Source organism: Haplochromis burtoni, unplaced genomic scaffold (assembly GCF_018398535.1).
Source record: "Haplochromis burtoni strain Fernald_Lab_line unplaced genomic scaffold, NCSU_Asbu1 Contig_199, whole genome shotgun sequence".
Taxonomy (NCBI): domain Eukaryota; kingdom Metazoa; phylum Chordata; class Actinopteri; order Cichliformes; family Cichlidae; genus Haplochromis; species Haplochromis burtoni.
Window position 1 is genome coordinate 314,555 of NW_024582560.1, and position 27,098 is coordinate 341,652.

General features: G+C 40.5%; 1 protein-coding gene across 2 annotated transcripts; it reads left to right on the plus strand.

Moving 5' to 3' along the window:
- The first annotated feature begins 1,595 nt into the window (after positions 1-1,595).
- Positions 1,596-21,080, plus strand: LOC102306748 (carboxyl-terminal PDZ ligand of neuronal nitric oxide synthase protein). Of its 2 annotated transcripts, none has more exons than XM_005935697.3 (10): positions 1,596-2,164; positions 2,883-2,954; positions 5,061-5,153; positions 5,273-5,331; positions 6,080-6,188; positions 10,402-10,531; positions 11,006-11,133; positions 18,209-18,370; positions 19,350-19,518; positions 19,977-21,080. In XM_005935697.3, the coding sequence occupies exons 1-10, from the start codon at positions 2,060-2,062 to the stop codon at positions 20,507-20,509; spliced, it is 1,560 nt and encodes a 519-aa protein (XP_005935759.1). In that variant the 5' UTR covers positions 1,596-2,059; the 3' UTR covers positions 20,510-21,080. The 2 variants fall into 2 exon arrangements, with proteins under 2 accessions (XP_005935759.1, XP_014193411.1); XM_014337925.2 differs by having other exon boundaries at positions 10,459-10,531.
- Positions 21,081-27,098: the final 6,018 nt, after the last annotated feature.

Genomic DNA, 27,098 nt, shown 5'->3' on the forward strand with positions numbered 1-27,098 from the left:
ACATCTGCACAGTTCGCTTCAGAATATCTCAAATCTGTGGAGAAGGCTTGTCACACTGTATAAGGTGCATATGAGGACATGAAAGATTTTTAGGTGATGGTTTTTGTTTGTGATTGTTCACCCACACCTTTTTCTGCTGTGTATCACTCTGTCATCATTCACTCTGTTTCGCACAGCAAATGTTTACAGTTTCTAAATTAAAAAATGTTCCCTTTTTGGCTTTGTTTTTGGTTTTCCAGCAACTCAACAGGGAAATAAAAAGGCCTTCGAGCTGTTAATCGTCCCAAAGTTCTTTAAAGTTATCTCCTCCTGCTGTGAAAGGACGAGCAGCTCCACTCACCTTTTCCAACTGTCAGTATTGATTCATTCATTCTAAAATTATCAATTTCTGCTCATCTAAAAAAAAAAACACTCATCACATCTTTTTTCATTTCATCAGGTTTGACTCCCCTTTGCTTCAGAACTGCCTTCATTCTTCATCACATAAATCCAACAAGTTCCTGGAAACATTCCTCAGACTTTGGTTTATATTGATATGACAGCATCACACAGCTGATCCACAGATTAGTCAGCTCCACACCTGTGACATGAATCTCTTGTGACTGTGGAGACCGCCTTGAACTCCAGGCCGCCATCAGGAGATGGGTACAGTGTGGTCATAAAAGGATGGACATGGTCAGCAACATTACTCAGGGAGGCTTTGGTGTTTAAATAATGCTCATTTTGTACTAAGAAAATAAGAAAAGATCATTACACCCACACAAACAGCCTGAATCACTGGTATGAGGCAGGATGGAGCCACACTTCCATGTTGTTTACATCAAATTCTGTCCCTACCATCCAAATGTGGCAACAAAAAATTAAGATTCATCAGACCGGGCAATAATTTTAGTATCCTCTGTTGTCTGACTTTGGTGAGCCTGTGTGAATTTTAGCCTCGGTTCCTGTTCTTAGCTGACAGGAGTGGCACCCAGTGCTCTGCTGCTGCTCGCTGCTCTTCTGCATACCATACCTCAGTTGTATGAGAGGTAAATTGAGTTAATGCTTTCTGTTTGTTTAAATTAATATCTGCTGGGACATCATAAGTTGTTGTTGTTGTTTTTTGTTTTGTTTTTTACAAAAAAAGAAACAGGTCGGTCTAATTTATTCAGCAAATATTGTTTTTCACCCAAGAATGTTTGTCTCTATGTGGCAAAATTTGAATTCCTGAATTCTGAAACTGCATAGTGAGAATTTTTATGTATTTTTACTTACTTACTTTGTCTAATCTATGTCCACATGGAAAATCATATATGTACGTTTAACCCAAAAAAATATCCAGCTGGTCTCCTTAATAATCATGCTCTTTATAATGGTAAGAGTTAACTGATAAATAAATATCAACAGTGTGTCACCAGACGGTTAAAGGCATGTGTCGGGTTATTGATTGATTGATTGATTTTTCTGTAGGTGTTTGAGCTTCTCTGAAAATGCTGGCGACATGAATTGTCACTCTGAGGAGGCCACACAGCCCTGGAGAATCTCGAATCCACTAAACTGTCTTCAGGGTTTTGTTTGTTCCCTGTGATGCCGCTAGATGTCACACAACCAAACACCAGCAGCAGCTGCTGATATAACCTACACACCACTGAGTATTTCTCCATCTATTAGGTGTCATGCATCCAGTTTAATAGCTAGTACACGTGCAGACAGTGAGTCATTAATTAATTCTGAGGGAACTTGAAGAAGAAAACGATCCAGTGTTGAGATCCGTGCGTCACCGGGTCCCCGGCGGTGGTGACGCGTACTGCTCCTCAGTCGTGCTTCGCTTCAACCCGGCTTTAAAAAAAAAACGGGCCAGTGAGACCGCTCACCGATCGCCGATTAACACATTAATTGAGCCCATCAACCAATCGTTCGGTCGCGACCGTGGCGCCTCGCCCACGGCATGACCTCCGGAGTGACGCGTCTCTCCGATGAGAGGGCGGAGGGAAGAGCGCCGGAGGAGATGCGCATATCTGCAGGTCTCTAGCGCTGTCGTAAAACAAGTGTCGGGAGCAAGTGAGCTAAAATTAAAGCGATGCCAGGAGTAACCAAGTACAATTTAGTGGATGACGCGCAAGATTTGAGGATCCCCATGCACAACGAGGAGGTGTTTAAGCATGGGGTGTGCTTCGAGGCAAAGGTAAGAAGCCTCTGCAACAGATTGTACTTTCTGGGCAGCATTTCAGGCTTGAAGACCAGCGAGTCCTAATATGCTAAACACTGTTATGTGGGCTTCTTGGGTTTCAGATGTCGTCTTATATTTCTTTTTTTCTTTTTTTTCTTGCATAATTGTGTGTGTTAGTTTATTGTTGCGTCTTCTGATCATGCAATAATTTTATATTTTATATTAAATTTCCCTTTATGACTTTATCATTTTTTAAAATTCATTTTCATAATCTTGTTTCAAGGATAATACAAAGTTTTGGTTTAGTGCAGATGAATGAGACTGACTGCACTGTGGGAATTATGAAGAGTTCTTTAAGTTTTACTGTTTTGTCTCTGGTCTGCACTAATAACATGATTTGGTCTGTAAAAAAAAATCACATAGTTTGTTCGGATGTGTTGTCCTCTTTGACCAACACTTATATAGCCAAATTCATAATTTTATGACAGATAAAAACTGCAAATTGCCAAATCTGAGAAGGTAGAATCGTCTATATTTGATATTTACTTGAAAAAATAATGTGCAGTGTAATTACATTTTTATACGTAGTTGTCTGCTTATCCAAAACTGTGTAAAAAAAAAATCTGCTGACACTGGTTCAATCTAAAGAGGAGACAGTGTGTCATCCCAGCACTCCCCAAGTATTCACTTCCTTAACAATCCCGTCTTCAAACCTTTCTCTTATGTTTTGCAGTACATAGGCAGTTTGGAGGTGGGCCGCCCCGGGAGCCGAATGGAGATAGTTGCAGCAATGAGGAGAATCAGAGTAAGATTTCCCTGAAGCACACACACTTTGCCTCTTTGACAAAACCCACTTTGAAACACTGGTGACGTTCGCTGCACGTCTTTGTGCACGTTCCTCACAAGTTCCTTTCTCTGTGCTCGGCGTCCCCTCTTTACACATAAATGACCTGTCTGTGTAAAACTACACAGTGGGCAGATTCAGTGGGCCGTCAGGAGCAGTTTAAATCAGGGCAGGATTCGTAGGGCAGCTTGGATTTTCTGGCTGAGGAGAGACACGGCGCACAGGGATATGTTTGATGCCATCAGGGGAAAAAAAACAACATCCTTCAAGCCTCCTTTTGTTACGATCATGCAAGGCCGCTGGAAACAACACGCGGCCTTGTCATTAAACATCACTGCAGTGTGACAGAGACACTCGGGGAGGAAAGGATTTAGCTGCTTGTCAGCTGTTGCATCTAATCTAACAACCAAGTTTATGGTGTCACTCGGAGATCGGCCGCCTCCCCAGTGACACCCAAGGAAAGACTTAATCCTGATCCAGCATCCCGTACAGTGGGCGATGCTGGTCATTTGATCACACTGGCAAAGATGTAGGGATGCTGTGTGTGTTTGGATTCCCCTTGTATTTTCAGGCATCCCAGTAGTGTGTGTGTGTGTGTGTGTTTGCACATTTTTAGAAAGTAGATTCTAAACTTGCTTTTATGCATTTTGGAGAAAATGACAGACACGTTCAACAGAGCAGCTCAAATGGAGAAAGAAGAGAGAGAAACCCACACAATGCACAAAGCAATCCAACCGCTGAAGGCTTTTCTCCTGCATTTTAGCTTTTATTTATCTGTGCTTAAGCAGACAATGTTAATTTACTACAAAGCTCCTATCTAAAAGACTGTGAAATGCTTTGCTCTAAGTCTTTGAAACAAACTGATAATAAGAAGGCAAACGAGGCAAAAAGAGACAAATGATGAAAATACAATAAAACTGAAAAAAAAAAAAAGATTGTAAATGTGTGTGGGATTAAGATGGATAACATAAAAGCAGGTTTGTAAAACGCTCGGGCTGTTTTTGAGCTCTGTTATCACACAGTAATTAATAGTCTCTGCTTCTGGGGGAGACAGACTGTGAATATTCAAAAGCTAACTTGTCCTTAAAGCACTCGCAGTGGCTCAGGGGGTAAGACGAGAGGTGAACTTCCACAACCTGTAGCATTATTTTGTTCGGGGGCGGTTTCAGTGTGAATTAGTTTCAGGCTCATGTGCGTGAAAACGTGGCGCGAACGCTTCATCTCCCTCTGACAGCAGCGTGTGCGGAGATGGATGGTCCTGGTTTATGCAGAGCTGCATTAGCCTGGATTGCACACACACACACACACACACACACACCACAGAGATCAATGTCCTTCACCTGAGCACCTGCATCCAGCCTGCATGTGGGGAAAAAACTCACACAGCAACAACCAGATGCATTAACGGGACAAGACCAGATGACAAGGACACAGGTCGCAGGCTTGCATGGTCAAACCTCTCTGGACTAAAATCAGCTCCGCCTCCAGTTTCTGATGAAACTAAGAGAAAGCTCTGTGTTCTCATATTTACACAAACCAAAGGAAACTTGACAGAGAATATCCAAGTCTGCTGCACACGCTGGGCAACTGTGTGTGTGCTGGAGAGTGATTTCATCAAACCTTATCTGATCAATTAATAATCTGATGTTGGACTTTGTGTTTTCAAAGCCAAACATGTTATTTCATACAAATCTTTCTGTTTTTTGTTTTTTACCCTACATCCTATGAATGTAAGATTTGGAGGACACACTGTTAATCAAGCAGAGGGATGAAAGCGTCCCACACATGTCCGCCTCCCTCTGGGAAGTCAGCCTTTGAAAACTTAAAAAGCTCCCAGAAAGAGAAACTGACAGTTTCTCGATGTTTACGCCATCCCAGTTTTCCTCCGGGGAAGAAGACAGTGAAAAAAGATAGCTCCTGTCTGTGTGATCCCTCCGCTTCATCGAGCTCCATCTCTGCAGGACCATAAATATATTTAATGCGAGTCAGACCGGGTAGTACTGTAATCAGTTTGCTTTGATTCAACTTTTGGATTTGTTGTTTATTCTATCTATTCTTCCTTCACAGTATGAATTCAAGTTGAAGAACATAAAGAAAAAGAAGGTCAACATTGTCGTATCTACTGACTTCGTCAAAGTGATTTTGCGCAAAAAGAGGAAGGTCGGTCTTGCACAACCACATATGATTTTTCCATTTACTTGTTTTCGCACCTTGAATGACATCTTTGTTTTAAGTCACAGTTGTCAGCGTGAACCTGTGTGATTTTTGTCTTGCAACAGAGAAAAGGGTGGTCGTGGGACGACAACACCATCTTGGTGACACAGGATCCTATCCACAGGTGGGCCCTCTCGACTGTAACAAAGTGTACATGTCGCTCTGCTGGAATATGTTTACATGCATCCAAAACACAACCTCCCTGTCAGGCTGTGCAACGAAAAGCTTCATTTTGGTACCCATCTCTCGAAAAGTCCAGACGTCTCATTCCTCATTTGATGTGACAAAAGCTAAGAAATGCAGGCTCATATTTTAAGAGCTGCCATCATAAAACTTTGGTGAAAATGAAGTCTGCGTGTGGCTTTTAACTTTTCTCTCAGTGATCATTTTACTTGTCAGATCCTAAATCAGCATAAGCGATTTAACTTTATGTGATTTTTGATAGGGTTAAAAAATAAATCAGGACATTAGCAGGGCAGAGCAGCTGGTTCATACATATCTCAGGTTTATGTGGAAACTTTAAAGTTAAACTACAGTATGCGGTGTAGCGCTTCATACATTTGCTTGCATATGAAAAATCCTCTGGAGGAAACACAAACCCAGCCTCAAGCTGGTGTTCTCCCAGTGCTGGTCCCAAGCTGGGATAAATTCTTCAGATGTTGTGAGTGCGTGAGAATCAGTTTTTCTAAATAAGTCACAGAAGAAAGGCCTGGATTACAAAACAAGGTCTTGGAGGCTGTTTAGTGGCAGCGTTTTCTACTGAGGAAAAAAAGCTACATAGCAGGGAGAAAAATGAGCACTTTACATTAAAAAACCAGCTCAATCAAACACCCAATTTAAAAAAAAATTGACATGTTTTCTTGCCTCAACAGGATCTTTTACGTCTCACATGATGCTCAAGACTTAAAGATATTCAGTTATATAGCCAGAGACGGACAGAGCAACATTTTCCGCTGCAACGTGTTTAAGTCTAAGAGAAAGGTAAGCCTCACTGCTCACAGATCCCAAAACTACTGCAGACATAAATGACACATTACCTTTCATTACAATGTAGCCGTCTCCTCTCCTCTCTGGAGATAATGGTAATGTTAGCGACATTAACCAGGCAGCTTAATATTTCTACTCCTGTTAACAGACGTTACTTTCAAAAATGACAATTAGCCACCGAGTCTCCATTTCCTTCATTTTTCTCACAAATGCACAAAAAGGGTTAGTTTGCATTATTTAAAGGCTGCTTTCAGAATATCTTCACCAGTTCACCTTGTTAGCAAATAGCTCTCTATGCTAACAATTTGGTCATTTTAGGAGGCTCCTAAACTCTCTGGCTCACAGTCTGATGAGGGCAAAGATACCATTTACCTGAAGATAGAGCTTCACAGAAATAAGGGAAGCAGCAAGCCAAACTCTATTCAGTGGAAACAGAATTAACTCTGCCAGGATCTCTGAAGCTCGCTAATTGGCGTGCTGTTTGTTTACTCCAGAGATAAATGAAATGTTAACTTGACAGCTGCGTTTGGAGTCGTTTGGACTTTTCTTTTTTTTTTCTTTTTTTTGGCCGTTCGGCTTGCTCGTCTTGTAGGCGCTGTGACGTCACGCGCTGAGTTTTGTGCTGATTAAACAAGATACAAACAGAATGTGTTAATCAGAGCACTGCTCAGAGGCTTGTAGGGTTTTTTTTCCCCTTTTTGTTAGAGGCAACATGTTGACTCTCTTTTTCCCAGTCTTCAATCTCTGTGAAAGGCTAAGTTGACATGAAAAAGACTGGATGGTTCTGTCCGTCTTCTCATCTAAAACCACCTCTGAGCGAATGACTGAAAGTATATTTTCCAGTGTTTTACTGTTTTAGCGATTCAGAAATAGACAAACATCTTTTGCAGATTTTTTTCTTTTTTAACATCAACAAAAGCACATTTATTTGCATTTCCAGTTCAGCTTCTGAAGCATCTGTTAATAGCGTTCATGTCTGTAATCTCAGGGATGTATAGCCATAGCGTGCACTTCTAGAATCAGACCCCATATGGCTGTGCTAGTAAATAACTTGTGAAAAATGAGAGGCGTGTTCTTCTCCACATATCTGCATATCAAGCAGCGTCAATTTTTCCTCCACGACAAAGACTGAGCATCACTGAGGTTGACTCCCATCCCTTCACCATGGATACCAGACAGACAGTGGCTTAGTGAAGCTGAATACTAATCGTTCTGGTGGGAAGCGAAAAGAAAAAGGGGCATTTTCGCTCCGCGCTTAAAGACATTTTCACTACAGCTGAACCAAATACACATCACAATGTTAGAGACATGGTCTGTGGTGCTTCTCTACCTCCTTGGGGCTGTTGAGCCTTATCTGGTTGTTGCAGGCCAAGCATGTGTGCTGAGTAGGAGGAGATGGACCAGCTGATAAGAGGAGATTTGATTTATTTTCATCACGGCATGTTGCAGCGTAGCAAAGCTTCAATGTCAGCTCGGTACACCAACACAGCCTTTTGTGCTCAGCCCTCGGAGGCCTGTCAGTTTAACCTGACAATTTTAAAGAAGAATTAAATTCTGTATCGATTGAGAAATATGACAAATTTTCTTACAGTGTTTTTGCTTTTGCTGTTTTATATTGCTATTTCACTTGATTGAACTACTTTCAAGCTCGAGTTACCTTGAAATTTAAAATGAATGCCTGGAGGCAGGATGGTCCTTTAGAGGCAGATATCAATAAATGCATTTCTGTGCCACTGTTCAATATGGAAAGCGTCACCTGTAATGAGACTGGGGAAGGATATGGTGGATAAAGTTTAACTCCGGTGGTTTAAGGTTGCTGCCTCTGGACTGCATATTAAGGCTTTATGGAAAAAGAAATGCGAGGTTGAGCTGTAGATAGATAGATCTCCAGGCTTTCCAAAGGCTGCTTTTTCACTTGTTTTCACTCAGAGAAGTGTTGTTTTTTTGGTTTGTTGAGCCATCCAAAAATTAAAAAGACACATAACTCAAAGGATGAACCACTTTGTTATTAGCAGCCAGTTGCAAAACCCAAAACTTTAGCTTTAGCACCCATTTCTTTAGCTGAATCTACTTAAAATACCAAACACAGCACAGTTTGACAGGCATGAAATAGTATTTTTGAAAAAAAGCTTTCAAAGACCTATTAGCTGAAAAATTGTTATCTTGATATCTTGGCATGAGGAAAAAATCTTTAGTAGAACAACATCTGAAAGTCATGTCTTTAAGAAATAGAGAAAAAAACCAGGACAGGCCTGACAGAGGACCTGAGAGATGCATCTGCACAGAGGAGGTCAGGAGAGCGGTGTAGCCAGTGAGTGTCTACAGCAGTCTGTAAAACACGGTGGAGGCTCTGTCACAGTTTGTGACTGTGCTGTTGGAGAGCATGTCAAAACTGATGGATTTATGAATGCAGAACAGCGCCATCGGGTGTCATTTTTCAACATGACACTGATCCCAAACGTACTGCCAATGCAGCAAAAGAATGAATGGAAATACATGTTGAGGCCAATCCATCAGTTATGGATTGGCCTCAACAGACTAACGAAGCAGTGTGAGAGCATGTTGACAGAGAACAGAACAAAAGGCAGAAACATCCAAAGAAGAGCTTTGAATGTCTGAAGAATACTTAAGGCAATTACAAGAAAGCTGCCTAAGAGAGTCCAGAGTTGTATAAACTCTGTTTTTGCCTTTTATATCGTATTGCCATATATGGTTGCATTTTTGAAACACTGATGATGTAGAAGTCTGGAAAACTCATGAATCAAATATTGACACATGACACTTGTTGTAGTTCTCCTCTTGTTGAGCTAAACCACTTTGCAACCATTTGGGGTTTTTTTTATTAAAACACTAAAACAGACAAATATGGACAGATGACAAATGCAGATCTGGCTCTGACAACCTAAAAAAAATCAAGAAAAAGAAGCATTAAGCTGTTTGTTCTTAAGACTAAAAACAACATGTAAACTAACTATTTATTTAACTTGATGCTTTCCTCCGTGTTCGATGTTTCACCATACAACAGATTTTGATCTGAATGTGCATCAGTGAAAACAGTTATACACAAGAAATCGTGAATATGACCATTTATCAGTTAATAATTAACTGAGAATAATATTCCTAATCATGGGCAGCGCGGTGATGAGCACTGCTGGGTTCTTTCCGTGTACTCTCTTCCAGCTTCCTCCCACTCTCCCAGGACATGCTTACCCTAACAAGGATAAGCGGAAGAGAATGGATGGATGGAATTTCTTTCGTTTTTGATGCCAGCATGTACATTTGTACTTGCTTGATTTTTATTTTTCTATTCAAAGAGGCTTATTGTAGGCCAATCATTTCACTTCCCACATTTGTGGTGTTTCACATCATTCAGAGCTAAGTGTGTCATATTTCAATTGTTTCAATATGCAACCCTTTCCAGCTAACTGTGGAGATAAAACAAAGAGATTACAGTAAAATAGTCGACATTTTTCAACCGAGGGTTAATACTGTGTAATTTTTTCTGTAACTCTCTGGGCGTCTCTCCTCCTGTGTATAATTAGGGTTTGTAATTAGTGGAAAATCAACTTTTAGGACATGCTTGTAAATGTCAGGGTTAATCTCTAATGGCTTTTTCTTCAGATCAGATCCTAACCCTAGCACAGTTACCAAACATTTAAGATGAGTTGTAGTCCTTACTGTAGCGCCATTCCTGCGACCCAACTAAAAAGATCTTAGTAGTTAATATTTGTGTCTAATTCAAATTAAATTGAACCTCCTATACTAAAAATGGCTTAATCTTCACTCTGCCATCAAATTTACTTGATCCTGAACTACACCAATCATCGCTGTGACAGCAGCATGTATACAAAAGAGATACACAAGGACAAGCAGCTCAAGTCCTCCCAGCATTTGCTGTCCTAATTTGTTTTCTTTCTCCTCCCTCCGTTTCCGTCTGCCTTCACCTCCTGCTTTGCCCCAATATTCCCTTTCCTCCTCCTGCTTGCATTTTTCATCTTCTCTCTCGTTACCTGTGCACAATGTTCATACACTCGCTCTCTCTGTATTCGCGTTTCTTCCTGTGCAACTCCTCTGGGGCCTCATTTTCTCCCCAACTGTGTACTTTCATTTGTGCATCCACCCTCGTTGGCCTCCTGCTGCTGTTCTCTCAAAACTTCAACACACACACACCATCTTCTTGGTGTCTCCACCCCACCCCCTCTCACAGTCTCAGGCCATGAGGATTGTGCGGACAGTGGGTCAGGCATTTGATGTGTGTCACCAGCTGACCCTGCAACAGAAAGACGACGAGCAGGAGGATGAGGAGGGGAAGGCGGAGGAGCTGCAGGCGGTGCCAGGTGAGTCACACCGACAAACGCAAACACACAAATCTGCATCCGCAAAACCACTCCCTTCTCTCTCACGTCTTCCCGTTCTGCTTCTGTCACACAACACAACGCACACAAGGCCCCCCCCCCGCCCCCCCCCCCCCCCCCGCCCAGCCTGCGACTCCTGTTTCTTCTCGCTTTCTCTTTATACAAGCTAAAACTCGGAGTGAGGCAGAATCAAACAGTGGCAGTTGAGCACACCTCTGTGTGAAAAGATGTCATTATACTCCTCCATTTTTTTTTCAACTTGCCACTTTGAATGTTGAAGCTGCAAATTGGTTTTGGTTAGTTGTGCGAGCCCACTGATCAAAGCCCTTTTTTGTGTGGGCTGCTGCCAGCCGACACTGTTGCTGTCACTGCCTCTAGATATGTTGCGAACTTTAAAGCACAATTTTTTTTTTTTATAAAGCATGACAATCCATCCTGTGCATCTGGTCTCTGCAGCAAAGAAGAGGTTTGCATTGTCAGAGGAGACAGACCTTGAAGCCACTACAGAGGAGAGCATTGAGTGCGTCTCATCATCAGACCCGGAGAAGAGTAAAAAGGACGAGGCTCTTGGTAATGATGGAAAGGTACTGTTGCCCTTCATCATTTCAGCATCGCTGTTATGAAACATGGAAACACAGAAATCCTGCAGGGAGATGATATAGGCACACTTACATTTTATTTATGGATGGGTATGGCACATGGGTGGGTTTCCCATGATGCACTGAGTGTTTCTCCTTCAGTCATCTCCTGTATTTATACACCAAGTTGCATTTAGTCCATTTAATTTTTAGTAATTAATTTTAAACTCTGGCTCTTTCCCAATGTGTGTCTTTTGCTCTGTCTTCCTCCTCTCATCCCCAACCGGTCATGGTAGATGCCCCCCTCCCTGAGTCTGGTTGTGCTGGGGGTTTCTTCCTGTTAAAATGAAGGTTTTGTCATGGACTGGCCGTGTAAAGCAGGCAAGATAGGACCCAAACGTAGACTCACAGAGGCAAAACTGAACTCAAAAACACAGCAGAAAATGCAAAACTAACTAAACTTAGAATATGCATGAAACTAAACAGGCAGGTAGGCAGAGCACACGGCAGGGAATGAGGGAGAACATGACACTGAACAGAGGGAAGGCTTAAATACACAGGGAATGACGAGGGAACAGAAAACACATGGGAAACTCAGCTGAGACGAATTAGACACAACGAGACCAGGAAAGCAAAAACTAAACACACTGAACATGGAACGCACGTCTTTTACAATAAAACAGGAAACATGAGCTTGACAGAGGTGTGGAGGAAAGGCAGACGAGAGGTAGCGAGGGAACACGAGAGCGATATGACGAGCTGGAGAAACACGGATAAACATGATAAGCGGGGGGAACATAGAATAAAACACAAGGAGGGAAACCAGACACACAGTGGACAAAGACACAAGGGGGAATCTAATAATCAAGGAACTAAACAGGGAATATGAGAAAATATAAAACAGACTAAGACTACTATTGAACCTAAAACATAATACAAAATATCACTAAAACAAAAGAAACTCAAAATGCTGGGTCAAAGGGACCCAGAACCATGACAGGTTTTCCTTCACGCTCATAGACAGCTGAGGTGTTCTCTTTTCTCTTTTTATGGTCTCTGCCTTGCAGTGTAAAGCATCTTTAGGTGAGAGTTTAGGAGATGTATAAATAAAATTTAAATGACTATAATAAAGAACTATAAATGAGTCATTTTTACTATTAATAAACAATTATTTTGTCTTGTAAGCATTTCATTAGGATTACTGTTAGAAAAATAACTAAGGGCAAGTTACCTATAGTAATCTACACTATACTACTATTATAATAATGCTATAATAATGTGGGTGGAGTTTTCTCAAATTTCTGTATATAGCCCAGGATGTTATAGGAAGTCATGTTTAGATATGACACATTTAAAACAGTATGTAGTATCATATTGTATTTGTAGGCAGTGTTTTTCACAGATCTTATACTCTTGAAGTCAGGTAACCACAAAATATGATCTTTAAATCAGAATGTGCAGAACAAAAACGGGACTTTTTCTCCTATTTTGTACCTTAGTTTAGTTAAAATAAGTCAAGCACGTTCCCATCCTTCAAGTTCCATTGTTAAAAATACCAACATATCTTTAATTTTTCACAGAGGTATACCTCTGGTTTTTGGCTCCATTGTCTATAGCTTTAAATGCCAATGAGCTGATTCAGGCCTTGACATATTCTAGAATACCGCTCTCCTGTTTTTTTCTGTAAAACCTTTTTTCATTGATACCAACGGGGCATTTTCATTTCTTGAAAAATCAAGCCAACTGCAGTTCCTCTTGGTGCCACTGGAGGCTACCTCCAAAGGGAGTGAGCCCCCGATCCTGCCATGTTGAAATAAGAGCTTTACAGCATAAAAAAAACATGTTTACAGACTGGTACAGCGTGTTTTGTCCCTGGATAGTTTCCCCCTGAATAGAAAGTGTGAGTGTGGTAAAAAAAAAATAAAAAAAATTATGACTCATTCGCTTTGATTATTGATTTGGACTATTCCGATATTAATATTATGCCTTGCTGTGTGATAGCAACCATCCGATACGTTTGTGCTTCTGTTTTGGAGAATAAAAGTCTAATATTTCATTAGTCTATTACATAGCACTAATTAACAGATATGTGGGGGGCACACATGTGTCCCAGCAGACTAAACCACAAACTGAGCCTCCAAACTAGATAGTTATACAAGCAAGGTATCTATTTACAGTTAAATATTTACAGTTAATTTACAGCATGAAAGTAAATACAAGGGAATTATATGAAAGGAAGCAAATTTGACATCAGTATCTCAAAGACAAAAGTAAAAGCAGATATTTGTGTCTCTGCATTGCAGCCATACAGTTTATGAATATGGCTTACTACCCAAGTAAAGGTAAATGTACATTTTTAGCTGGTAAATTTGCACTGCACCCTCTCATATAAGGTAAAATAAAAGAAAAAACAACTGGACAATGGCCAAAACGCCAACAAAATAAAGCTTCAAAATGCACCCAGTACCAAAGTGTGACGTCACTGTGGTTACATCCATGTTTTAGAAGAACTGGTCTGAGATATTTAGGAGTGAGCAGAAGCAACTTGTGCTTGTTAACTATGGGTAGGAGTGGCTGTAACTCTGGTTTCCTCCAGAAATGTTGATTAGTTAATCGGCTATAAATTATCCTTAAGTTTGAATATGAATGCAAATTAACTGATGACCAGAGTCGACGCCACCTCAAGCCCAGTGTCCATCCACCCATTTGTTAATCCTGAATTAGGTTACCAAAATATATAGATGATGGATGGGGTTTTAAAAAAAGTCAAAAATATTGTATTATTCAGTGCTTCCTGGAGTCCCACAGCTCACAGATGGGTAGTTTGCTAATTTTAAAGTTTGTCCTCATAAAAGCTCAAAAGAAGATCAGAAAACGGCTCAGAGCTCAGAGGGATGTGCGATCTTGTAAGCAATCATGTCTTTAAGGGTTGCTTGTGAAGACGGGCTCTTCAATATTGATAGGACCATATGGTAATTTGATGAAATCACAGCCAGGATTTCTAAGTGCTGCTCTGCTCGTCCTGTGATGTCGGACAAGCCGCTCTCTGCTATCTGCCTGTCTGCTCATTTTCCCACCGAGTCTCTGAGGAACTGTCAGCTTTATTACTCACAAGAGAGAAAACCGGTGTTGTTCTGATGAGGTGTTAATTGGTTCAAATCGAACAGTTATTAAGTCTAATTGCACAATGACCCAAGAACAAGGGAATTTAAGCGTCATAGTTTTTGCGTTATTCATTTTCCTGCAGCATTTCATCAGGTCTCACGTGCAACCTGTCTCAGTCCTGTGTTTGTAATCTGAAGGTCAAGTGTCCTTCACAGTGAAGTGTTAATGACAATGGAGTCCAACATATTGATTTCCCATCTTTTTCTTGACAGATAAGACTTTCATGTCAACAATTCCTGCTGTAGCACTCCAGCATAATTGTGTGAGTCATTCACCCCAGCAGCAGCGGCCCATACAGTCAATACACATCTATTTATAGAAACCCTAATTAAAGCACTGCTTTCACATTTTTTTTATTCTTATTGGACTAAGGTCATTTCTTTACAGTATAATTATCATGCTTATGTTAAAAAAAATGCCAGTCTAAATATTAGACTTTGATTTATCACAGTGCCTCACACACTTCAAGATAATTCAATCTTCAGCTCTAAAATGTTGGTAAATTTCATGCCTGTCGTCAGGACCTCAAAGAAAAAATCAAACACCAAGTAGTAGAGAGTTTACAGAAGAACAGCCAACACTACAGAATTCTCCATCAGCAGCAACTTCAACAGAATAGCAGCGTTTATTGATTTTTATTTGCTGTGAAATACAGTTCCCACTTTGATATTTTCTTCATTTATGCAACTTGACGTGGTAGATATTGCATTGATCGCTTTCTCGCTCGCTCCAGGCTTGCTGCACTTCACTCTACCTGCCTGCACTTCAGCAGCATTGAGCAGTAAAAGTGGATTCACATTATACACACATTTTAAGAGATCATCACAAAATTCCTTGTAGACACCCTAAGCATCAAGCAGTGAGGATATCTAAGAAACCATCTGTGGATTTCTCCATTGGGATGAAAGCACACAGGCTCCTTGCTGTCAGTGCAGCATCTCTTTGCATTTTCCTCCCTGAGGAGCTCAGACTGGCAAAGAGAGGCTTTCAAACCACTGCTGTAGACATGCTTTTACACATACAAACTTTCATATATTTTTTCTTTCTGCTATTAGTCACGTAGGATTGTGGGTTTTGCTGCCTTATACTTTGTTCTCTGTCTGTGGCCAAGCTCTGTTTCTTCCTGATGTCAGGGACTAATGCCGACTTCAGCCTACAGCATATCAGCTTAACACAGGTTGGTTATTCGTGTCCGGAAAGAAACCAGAGTGTAAACTTGGGGCTGCACGATTAATCGTTAGAAAATCGCGATCTCGATTCATACTTATGTGCGATCTCATTTCCAAATGACAACGATTTAAAAAAAAAAAAAAAAAAAAAAAAAAGACGACGACGATTGTACCGCATTTTGATCCGGGACGTAATCTGCATGAAAACAAGCGCTCACTCTTCCTGCTCAACAAATGACAAGGGCGGAGCCTTATCACGTGTACAGAAGCTGTGCTGCAATAGCAGGAAAAAACAACGGAGAGCACGTCAGGGATGACGAGAAAGTGACAGGAGAAAATCCGTCCCGGTCAACCACCCAAACATCAATAACGGGAACCTTATACAGCGCTTCCCTATACACGTCGAACTCCCCAGGCCAAGATCAGGCTATCACTTATCACCTGACCAGAAGCTATCAACACTGTGCAAAACGAGGGATTTAGGAAAATGATCAACACCCTAGACAAACGCTACACAGTGCCGTCCCGCAACTATTTTTCTATTGTTGCACTACCTGCTCTATACACGCAGCGTCGAGCAACGGTGGAGACGGAATTTCAAGCAGTACAACATTTTGCGGCAACAACAAAACGTGAGACATTTGTTGTTTTTATGTTTATTTATTGTTTTTATGTTCAGTCTCAACTGTTACGAAGTTGATGTGCAGTTAATAAGTGCAATAAATATTTATATTGGAAAAGAGCATCGTGAGAGAATCGTGATCTCAATTCTAAGCCAAAAAATCGTGATTCTCATTTTATGCAAAATCGTGCAACCCTATGTCAACTTACCAGTGTGCCTCATATAATGTGGCAAAATGGATAAAAGCTAAAGCCAATTCATGGGCAGACCAATATTATCGGCTGATATCCGGTGTTTAAGTCTGATGTCATTACCCGTTTCCGGGTCCAAACTCTGCTTCAGGTCCCAAAGTCAAACAAACACTGTGGCATCACTGAGAGTTACAAACTGTATAAATTCTTTCATCTTTAATAAAATAATCAGTGTTGCTGCTTTACCAGGTGTAACAATTAAGTTTAAAATCCAGGCATCCATGAAAACAGAATTTATGAAGTTTAATGGAGTTAGATGTTAGCAGGGCGTTAGCTCGCTAGTTTCCACCTAAACATAATATACTATTGTCTGACTGAGTGATTTCTGAAAAAATTAAAACGTACAGCTCTGCTATCACTTCCAACATAAATGAAGACAGGAAACTAAACAGCAGTGACGTTTGGAGGGTTACTGAAGTTGGGCTAGCTGGTATATAATGATGTGCTACGTGGTGGCTAGCTATGGCTAGCATAATATAAACACATTAGCACAGTGAAGCTGGAGGATGAACGCTAACTTTGTTTCCACTAAACGGTCCAATCTTCAGTCAGGAGAACAACTGAGATAATTCATCCACAATACAAGGTTAGTCGTCAATATATTGCTGCCTGGGCTGGGCTGTAGTTATCTGTCTGTGAAGGTTCTCAGTCATCCAGGTCATCGTTCAAAGATGGTTGTTTACAGTGGACATTGATAGCTTCTTTCACTCCTCTTTCAAAGGTTTTAAAAACACAACCGCTTTAATAATCGAAGAGTAGTTCCAGACAATTACACTGTTGTCTAACTATCTCTCTTCTATTAATGCATTAGTGTAATACAACCAAGGTATGTGGGATCCACTTGGACAGGCAACCAGGTAGCAAACTGGACATTGTCTAAAACATCATTGATAAGATAAGATAACCTTTATTAGTCCCACACGTGGGAAATTTGTTTTGTTACAGCAGAAAGTGGACAGTGCAAAGTTATATAGCAAAAATTAGTGAACACTGGAATAGAATAAGAATAAGATACTGTACACAACTGTAATTGAAGACAGTATATAGCATAAACAAAGCAAGCATAATGAAAGAGCTGTCCCCAACACACACGGGGGTGTTGAGGTGGCAGATTTTTAAATCACCAAATATTGTTTCGCTGTCGGTTTTAAAACTCCTACATCAGTCAGATTCTGACAGATTCAGTCATTTAAAAGCAATCTCACTTAAATGTGATGTATAACACTGCTGGATCATTTGTCCATGATTTTGTTAAAACCTACTGCTCTATTCCACGATCTCAGATAAGCATAACAGCGTTTACTTATTTCAGGAGTCCTCTTCACGCCCTTCAGGTTTTGTATATTCCAGCTTTGTCCCTTTGAATGTTTTTCACGAGTCACTAATAAAAAATCACTTCCATAAAGGATAGAGCTGTGCAGCTTCAATCATAGCTCCTCCTGTGAGACTCATCTCTCCTCACTCCTCCATCCTCTGGGTGTATTTTAGGATTTGAGACATCCTCCATGAGGATATGCTGAGATGGATTTCCAGTTCACAGGTAGGAGGACAGAGGGAACTGAGAGGCACATAACAGAGGAATCAAAAGAGCTACTTTGGTTGCCGTTGTCCGATTGTATTCTTTTCTTGGGAAACGTTGATTTGATCCCGAGTGTGTGTGTACTCCTATATGTCACTCGGTCAGGAAAAGCCAAAATAAGTCTATAATTGCCTACTCCTACAAAAATACTGTGTAGTCTGATCCCAGCATAGTGGTTGTTAAAGTTTGTAGATAGCAGTCTTTATGTGTGTAGTGAATGACTAGTGAAAGTGCTTCAACTCAGCTTGTAGAAGTAGTGGAGCCTAAATCACCATCATTTTATTATTCATTATAGGTATCTGATAACCCGTCTCTTCTGCTGAGCTCGCCCATCCTTGGAGCCTCTGTGCTGGCTCATGCTGCAGCAGGGGGATCCTGCTCTGCAGAGCACCAGGTCCACTTCCTTCAGAAACAACTGCAGCAGCAGGAACAACAAGCACTAGCAGCTTCAGCGCAGGTAATTTTCCCCTTCTGGAACCTCAAAGAAGATTTTTTCACCTTTTAAGTTTGTGTGAGTCTCTTCATGGGAAAATGTGTTCATGGAAAATTTTACCGTAGTGCAAACTTCCACAATGGCAGTTTTGAGTATAGCAGCTGTTTATGTGTGTCTGCCTGTCTGTGGACAGATCTTGTCAGCGCGATGGTGTTGAAACCACGCGAGGTAGCGCCATTAAAACGTCACGGAAGTGCAGTTGAGATCGAAATGAAGCTTGCATTTAAAAAGGGGCGTGTTCCAACCCATAAGTACTGAGTAAATGAAGCTAAAAATATCCACAAGTATTTTTAAAGCAGGTGATCTCATGCCACTGTGACGCTATCACACAATTTTTTTCTTCTCTTCCTTTTTGTGATGAAACTCTCACTAACTGTATTGATGCACACAGGGTTTTTTTTTTTCTTTTTTGTGCACTGAATCATCAGCTGTGATTCATTTAATAAAAAATCACAAGCCTTGAAGAATTCACTGTGTGCCTCTGTGCATACCAGCATCAGTTGTTTTAACCCTTTAAAGCCGAAACCCTGAAATAATTGGCAGAAAAATTGTAATTTGTTGAAAGTGGAGTGGTTATTGAACCTTCTGGACATTTTTTTAAAGAAAAAGATTTGCATTTATGAGTCTTCATTCTGGGTTATGTAGAGGTATATGTCTAAAATATGATCTGCTTGATGTTACGGGGTTAAAATATGCTCAATAATTAAATGAAATGTGCTTTACTTAATGTAACTGAGCAAAGGCTGTTTGACACAAAACTTCCTGATCACATAAAAAAATTATCAAAACCTCCCAGGAAACAGGACATGAGTATCTGTATTTATGATTATGAAATTCACAGAGCGCTTTCAGACACTAAACCTTTACATAAACTTTGAACAGTTTCAGGTAACACTTCCCGGGCAGTGGCATTTAAAAGTTGTATGTCTGTGTGTGTGTTTAGGTAAATGTTTTGCAGGAACAGCTGTCGGTGGAGTTGTGTGCTCGGACTGAAGCCCAGGCCAGAGTGCAGAGGCTGCTGCAGCAGAACACAGACCTGCTGCAGCACATTTCCCTGTTGGTCAAACAGATCCAGGAGCTGGAGCTCAAAGCTGCGGGCCAGTTAACATCCAGTGAGTGGCTAATACACTTTTGTAATTGACTTTCCACTCAGATCATTTTCTCCTTTAAAGTGTAGTGTAGATTTTTATTTGGCTGCCTTTAATCTTCCTGTTTACCTCCGATCTAATCTGTAATAAAAACGTTAAAATTTCTCCCTATTTTTCTTTACTTTTAATTAGTTTCTTTCTTTCCCATTGCGCTCATGTTCTTGTACTCCGTTTTCTCTCCTGCTTCTGGCACACAGTTAATTATACTATGACAGCCCTCTTAGAGGGTACCGCTCCCCGTTCTCCCGTTCCAGCACAGACGTCATCCCACTCTTTGTAATCTCAGCTTTGACCAGTCCCCTCTGCTTACATGATCTGCATCTCTGTTTATATGTGCTAATGAAATATCTTTTGTTCTTTGCTTAATCCATTATAAATATCTCATATTATATTTGATCTCTTCTCATTTCTGTTTTCCACAGTGGGTTCCCAGGACAGTCTTCTGGAGATCACATTTCGTGCAAAGCCTCCCGGTGTTCCTCATGAACCCCCCACCCCTTCCTCATCTACAGGCCTGTTAGCAGCTCAGTCCCAGCTTCAGATTAGCAATAGTGCCTGGGTCTCTGTCCTGCCCGGGTCCTGCTCTCCAGGCACCATGGGCGCTGACACCATCCCCTCGGGGCTTAGCAGCAGCGGAGTTAGGCTTGAGTGCTTCCGCTTTGCTTCCCGAGCGGCAGACAGCCAGGAACAGGGACAGGACACAGGGGAGACTCCCAGCGACGGGGCCCCCGATGAAAGCTCGCTGCTGGGGGAGCAGGTCCTGGGAGCCCTGGAGTTGCTTCGTTTCAGGGAATCTGGGATTGGATCAGAGTACGAATCAAACACAGATGAGAGCGATGACCGGGACAGCTGGGGCCAGGGGGAGGGAGCGGGGGCCGACGGAGGAGCCCGACTTTTAAATGTGCTGAATGCAGAGAGTCTGCCAGACTGCTTGGGAGATGAAATGGCTGTTTAGTGGTGCTGTGAAAGCTGCACTAGGCAACTTTGAATCTATGTAAAAGCCCAATGGGAAATAAGTAAAATTCAGAATCTGAAATTATCTGTATAACGTGACAGAAAACTGCATAATCTGCAGGAATAAATTGCTTGTCGCGCTCACTCACTGCTGTCCTGGCAAAAGTTTGACATTTTTTGCCCTTTTGATTTGCACAGCTTAAGAAAATGTCCGTCTGGTTCACTGGTAGCTCTGTGGATTGTTATTTCTTGCTATTATGTAGTTAATATGTCACACTTCTGCAACACAGAAAAATGTAATGCATTACTTTAGAATCCGTGACACCCAACTAGGGCAGTAATATGATAATAATAATAATAATAATAATAATAATAATAATAATAGCAGAAACGTCTTAGAATCAATGAGCATGCTGTTTGCAAATCATCCATATTTTTGTTAATCCTTGGTAACTGCTATATAATAAATTTAGACATCATAATGTCTAAAGCCATGCTAGCTGCTCTATGAGGGTGAGCTAAATGCTATGCTAATATGCACACAAATGCTGTGTCAAAAATTGCTGTACTTCCATAATTACACGTGATCATTTGAGTACATGTTCAGAGTGCACTATAAGTACCCAGCTGATGGACTCAAAAAGTTGAGTGTGGAAAACTACAGTTTACAGTTAAAGTCGTTAAGAATGGAAGGGACTAAGCAAAACACTGCCTGAAAAGTGGAGGTAACTGAGTAGTTTCTCATGCATAAACTGCACCAAACAATTGTGAGTGAAGACTAGTCTGATTTTTTCATGCTTGCTTGACACAGCATGTGAAACCAGTTTAAAGTTCAAAATGAATTTTTTTTTCACTTTTTTTTTTTATTGTTTCCTAGACTTTCAAAACCTGTAGATTTTTAAAAAATGGATTTCATCTATCTGTTTTTGTTTATTTTCCATTAATTTTTAACTAAAAGATGTCAAAATGAGTCTCTTATTTCAAGTACTGTGGTTTAGTGAAAATGGAAATAGATTAATAGCCATTGGTAGCACGCTAGTAAAATTCTGATTCTTCTAGGTTTTAAAGAAACTGTTGATCCGTCACGGTCCACACAGCTTTATCGCCACAGGCCAAATACAGAAAAGGTGCTTGCGTTACTGGGGCAGGTTTCACTGGCTTCCTGGACAGTTTGCGCCTCGAGGCTTGTGTAGGCCTGCTGAGCGAGTGTTTTCCCCTCATGGTCGAGAGGTTTGCTGTTTAAGAATTTCATGGAAAATACTGTGTTTTTCATTTGCAGTTTGTGCACCAGAAACTGTTCATTAAACAAGATTTTTCTGACAGTGAAGTTGAAAAAGCCCCATTGTTCAGTATTGATTGCGTGGCGTTTTTTTTGTGTGCAAGCAGTGTGGGAAAAGCCTGCATCTTTATCCGGCGTTTCCCACACTGCGTCACAAATTTGGTAGAAACATTTGTGCTGATGCTAGCTAGCAAGCTGAAAGTGGCATTCTCTGACCTAAGCACTTATATTTGGCACTGTGTGATGTTTAAGTGCTAAACTGTCATCTTCCAATAGAATAATATGTGATTAGAGACTCAACGGATTGGTGTTCACAAAATTTGGCAGCTAGCATGACAGTTGCACTAAAATGCTAATCTGTGCACAACTTGCCATGTTCAAGCAGTTAAAATTCATGTTATGACAGTATGTACATAGTGTATTTCATGTGAGCATATGTTTAAATTCAGCCTGAGGCACAAGGGCAATTATTTAGTGTGTTATCATGTTCACAAATTTAACTTTTAGCTATTATGTTAGCTAATAACTAGCTAAGTTAAACAGTTGAGGCTGGAATAATGTGACTTGTTTATTTGAAGCAGTTCATAAATTTGCCAATTTCTACAAGTTAATATTAATTTTTCAGATTACATTTTTATCAAATCAACACTACATACATGGAGTAACATTACGTACTGTAATCCTCAAAACTAAAATGTACCTTCTGCTTCTCGGCTTCAGTGCAGTGGGACATTTAGCACAGTGCAGCTTCATTCAAACCCTATTAGTCAGTACAAGTGCTGTGGTGTTGCAGGCTGTCTGAAAATCTCTGCTGTGTGTGTGTGTTTGATGATTGTTGTAATGTTTGGTTCCTTGCCTCTGAGAGCCACTCAAACGGCTTTTTACACTGTGGTTTGATGACATGTCCAGCATGGACACAGTCATTTTTGCTGTTTTTTCATTACCGTCAAGAAAGAAAAAAGTGTTTAAACATGTTGACATAGTTGGCTTTCTTGGGGAGGTTTGAGTGGGGACCTTGCTAACCCTCGCTGTGACACTCGTCTGTAATCTCATATAAGAAATGGGTTTAATAAGCAGCTATACCTCTGAAAGTATGACCTTTTTTTCTGTACATTGTACATAGTAAAGTCTGATTAACTTAGCTATTCTATATATATTCAGCATGATTTTGTTCATAATGGTCTTCGTTCTAATTATGTAGTTAAAGATGATTTTCTCATTTGATTATTCTGTGTGTCAGAGGTGCACATATCACCGGGCAGGTGCTGCTACAGTCTTGTCTATGCTGTTAAAAACTGTAGTCGCTCCATACTGTAGGGATAATTCATTAATGCCGTATTGCGGCAGTGATAACCTGCTGTGTCACTGTTGCAACACCCTTTAAAGAAATTGTTTTGAAAATGACCTCAAAAAACAAATTCCAAAAAATATGTGATCTAAAAGACTTCCGGATGCCTTCATATTCTTGCAGCCAGCTGCCGCACCGGCTCCATCACGCTGACTGTGAGCCAGCTCTTTAAATCACTGGATTGGGGATGTGTTTTTGAGTTCTTTCCAAAATCAATTAATCTCGTCTTGGCCCTACTCCCTCCCCCATCCTCTCCTCACCTTCCTTTCCTCTCTTCCCTGAAGCTTATCACCCTGCACCGTCAGTCTCTTAACATTTCTCTTCAAGGTTATGTCTGTTCACAAGAAGTGTGCTGAAAATGAAAGTGCACTTACATCGATGTTTCTCCTCGTGGAATTAAATGCCCTTTCTCAAATGCCATCGGTTGTCATGTGTGTCCTCTTCGTTTGGTGAAACTTACAAATTGCTGAAATGTATCCAGGGTTGCTTCAAACCTAAATATGTCCCTAACATAATAATAAGCCGCATCAGTTTCTGGGCTGACCTTTTAGAAATGTTTTCCTCGTTAGTATTTCCAAATGCTTGAGAAAATGAGATGTGGTCCTCCGTGAGGCCGATGGCCCCCTATTATCGTTAGAGACACACCAGCTGTGGTCGTTAAACAGGGTCAGCTCCCATTAAGCACACTGCAGACAGAAGCAGCTTGATGTAAGCAGATAAGGTAGAAAATATGAATAACGTTAGCCATTACCCTCCCACATCCTGCCACGTTACCCTGCAGCTCCGGTAGTGCAGCTGCTGCTGACACAGATAGTGGGTGGCCTCCAGGATTTGGTCTCTACTTTCATTTGGTTGATTATACTGTAAAGAAAAAATGGTCTGCAGGCAGTGTTATTCTGTTCACACACACCCCTTCTGAATCCTTTCAGTCCCTTTCTCTGAACTCTGCAGGTGAAATGGATTGAAAAGCAGTTTTACTTTGTGTGCAGTGTTGTATTTATCCTTTAGTTTTGGTCTTTTGAGACAGACTGGAATGAAAATATGAGCCCAGATTGAAGTATCTCAATAACACTGCCAACAAAGCTTTAACGCATTCAGTGAAATATCTGAGAGTTTCAAAAACTGAACGCCATAATTTGTTATAGGAATTCACGTTTCCTCGATATTGACAACTACTGATTGGTAATCCATCCAGGCTCTCACCCCATAACGGCTGAGATAGGCTTTCCACCCCTGTGACTCTGAATTTAGTAAGCAACAGAAAGTTTTGCAAGTTAGACTCACTTTTATTTTGTAGTTTGTGAGTTAAATGTTGCTGGATGGACTGCCACGAATTTCACTACATTTATGCTCCCCACAGGAAGAATACTGAGCAATAAAAATTCCTCCAGAGCATTCGTCCCTTGAGGTCACAGTCTACTTGTTTTTGGACTTGTAGTCAGACATTTGGGCCAGCTTTGTTGTACTTTAATCAGCCAACCAGAAGCAAGAGGTAGATCTGAGGGAGAACCAAAAGTCTTTACATGCCAATCACAGGGTAGCCTCACCCTAATGCTGCTTTAGCATCTATTTACTGTGACTGTTTAGTATTAAATAGTGACGTCATTTTCTCACATTTACAAGAGAAGGGACTTTTTTTGCACTTCTTTCAGAGTTCACCCTGTTGAATGTTATTAGGAATGTGAATTTAAGGCTTTTTTGCACTGGCTTCTCTTTTCAGCTCCAAAAGCATCTTTTGTGTGCAGTCTTTGTTCCAGTGGCTGAAATGTATACATTACCTGCTTAATGTTTACAATTTGTTCTAGTACTCCAACCACATGCAGTGAATCTTTGCATTGCCACGTTTCTCTGTTGTGATGTGAAATAAGTGTATCAAAGGAAAACAGTTGAGCTTTTAAAATGAGTTTTGAGCATGTTAGCATGTAGCTCAAACACCTGCGATACCTTAGCTCATCACTAAGAACCAGAATCAGAAAAGATAAAGTACAAATATTCCTCACCTGTTTTTTTCCAGTGCATCATTATTTGTTCCGATTAAATGCACCATCTGGGTGATATTTGTGCCCTCCTACAGATGTGAGTAGCTCCATGAGCCATCGCTGTGCGTCATGTATCCATGGATACCTGAGGCAGTCGGCAGTGTTTCCATCTTTTATTCCCTCTCTCACTCGCTTCCTGAAGAATAGCTCAAGCCCTGTGACCCCATCATGGTCAAGTTCCACACTGAAAGCCTGTCAAACAGAACAATGTGCTTTGACTCATGAAAGGAACACGTGAGATATACTTGATGGAGCTAGCAACTAGTTACTAAGATCATAGCCCTGTGAGGGTTTTTTAGGGCCCGAGCACTAAAAGTGTGAAGGCCAAATTGTATCTGCTCTCCTTATTATCATTACTTGGTCAAATGAATCGCCTTTTTGAGGGTCTGAAGACACTTGAAAGCGCATGAAATTTTGCCCACATGTCAGGCCTGGTGAAAATTCACGTATGGAGAGGACGAAATGGCTCCACAGCGTCACCTATGAAAGTATGAACCAGCACACAGACTGAGCTATTTGAATGAAATTTCTTACAGAGGTCCAACAACCCACGATGTACGAAAGGTCAATGAGACCTATGATCCAAACATGACAGGAAGTCCACCATTTTTACTTTACTGTGCCATTTTGGAGATTTGCTGATGTTATACCTTTTCAAAATCCTCCTTGGGATTTTATCAAATCAACTTCACATTTCAATCTAAACCAAAGACGCTGGTGAATATAAATTGCAAAGCTTTTGAGGTTTCACTGAAGCGTGTGTCCGCAGGATCATTTTGATCATTTGCCATGAAATTTTAATTTGCTATCTTTCACACATACACTATCCAGTCTGGATCAAACTTCTCTAGTGCATCATATTTCATACATGAGTTTTTGAGGCTTCTACGTCATCAGTGTGATTTATCTTTCCCACCAAAAAACTGAAATAAATTGCATAGTACACTTTTAAGGAATATATTCCCCCCCCCCCCCCCCAAAAAAAAGCCTGATTTAGGAAATCAGAATCAGAGAGACTTTATTAATCCCATAGGGAAATTGAGTTGTCATAGCAACTAATATACAGCAAACATCAAACACTCACATAAAATGAAGTCTAGAAACAAAGATATTGATAGATAAATATTAAAATAAACATATATATATATATATATTTACAAGGACAAGTATGTGTGAAAAGGGAAATATGATACAACTTAAAACGTATATGTGCATGTAAATATTTGATTCTTTTTTATTTTTTTTATTCGCCAGGAGGTTCACTAAACACTATTTTCAAAAAACATTTTCTAGCAATTATTTCATGATTCAGGCAATTGTTATAGTGCCACCTAGTGGTAACAGTAAAAGTTGTCTGGGACCAACAACCACGACATGTTAAAAGTGACTTATAAGTCAACTTTTTCTCGGTTATGATGCTCAGCTGAACATCTTGACCACATTTACATGCTGGAATCCACTGAGTCGCTGCTACTGCAGTACATTTGGTTAAAAAAAATTTTTAAAAAGCTGGCACACTTTAACTCATGACTGCACGATGCCATACATCATATGGTTTTGGCGCTTTCATCTCTTTGTATGTGATTGATACACTATTAGGATTGCCTTTCATGTGTTACAATTTAATGTTGCTTTAATGCTGTTTGAAGGCTCGCAGTGGCATGAAATGATACCTCCCCTCAAATGTGTTAAATTAAAGTAACAAACCTGTTTTGAAAATGTAAGAAATTGAAAGTACAGATAGCTGTTTAAAAATGTATTGAGTAAAAAAAAATACTCAGGTAAAGTACAGAACACAAGAATGAGGCGATGTAATGAAATCTATACCATAGGAGCGTCTATTAAAAATCTCGCTCCACGTGGTGAGAAAGAAATGTTCAGTAAGAGATGAGGAAACAATGACGTCCAGCCAAAAACTAAAATT

Excerpts from the sequence above, each read along its gene's own strand:
- LOC102306748 (XM_005935697.3), top strand. The coding sequence starts at position 2,060 with ATGCCAGGAGTAACCAAGTACAATTTAGTGGATGACGCGCAAGATTTG. Across the intron at positions 2,955-5,060 it reads CAGCAATGAGGAGAATCAGA|TATGAATTCAAGTTGAAGAA; the intron begins GTAAGATTTCCC and ends CTTCCTTCACAG. Across the intron at positions 19,519-19,976 it reads TGCGGGCCAGTTAACATCCA|TGGGTTCCCAGGACAGTCTT; the intron begins GTGAGTGGCTAA and ends TGTTTTCCACAG.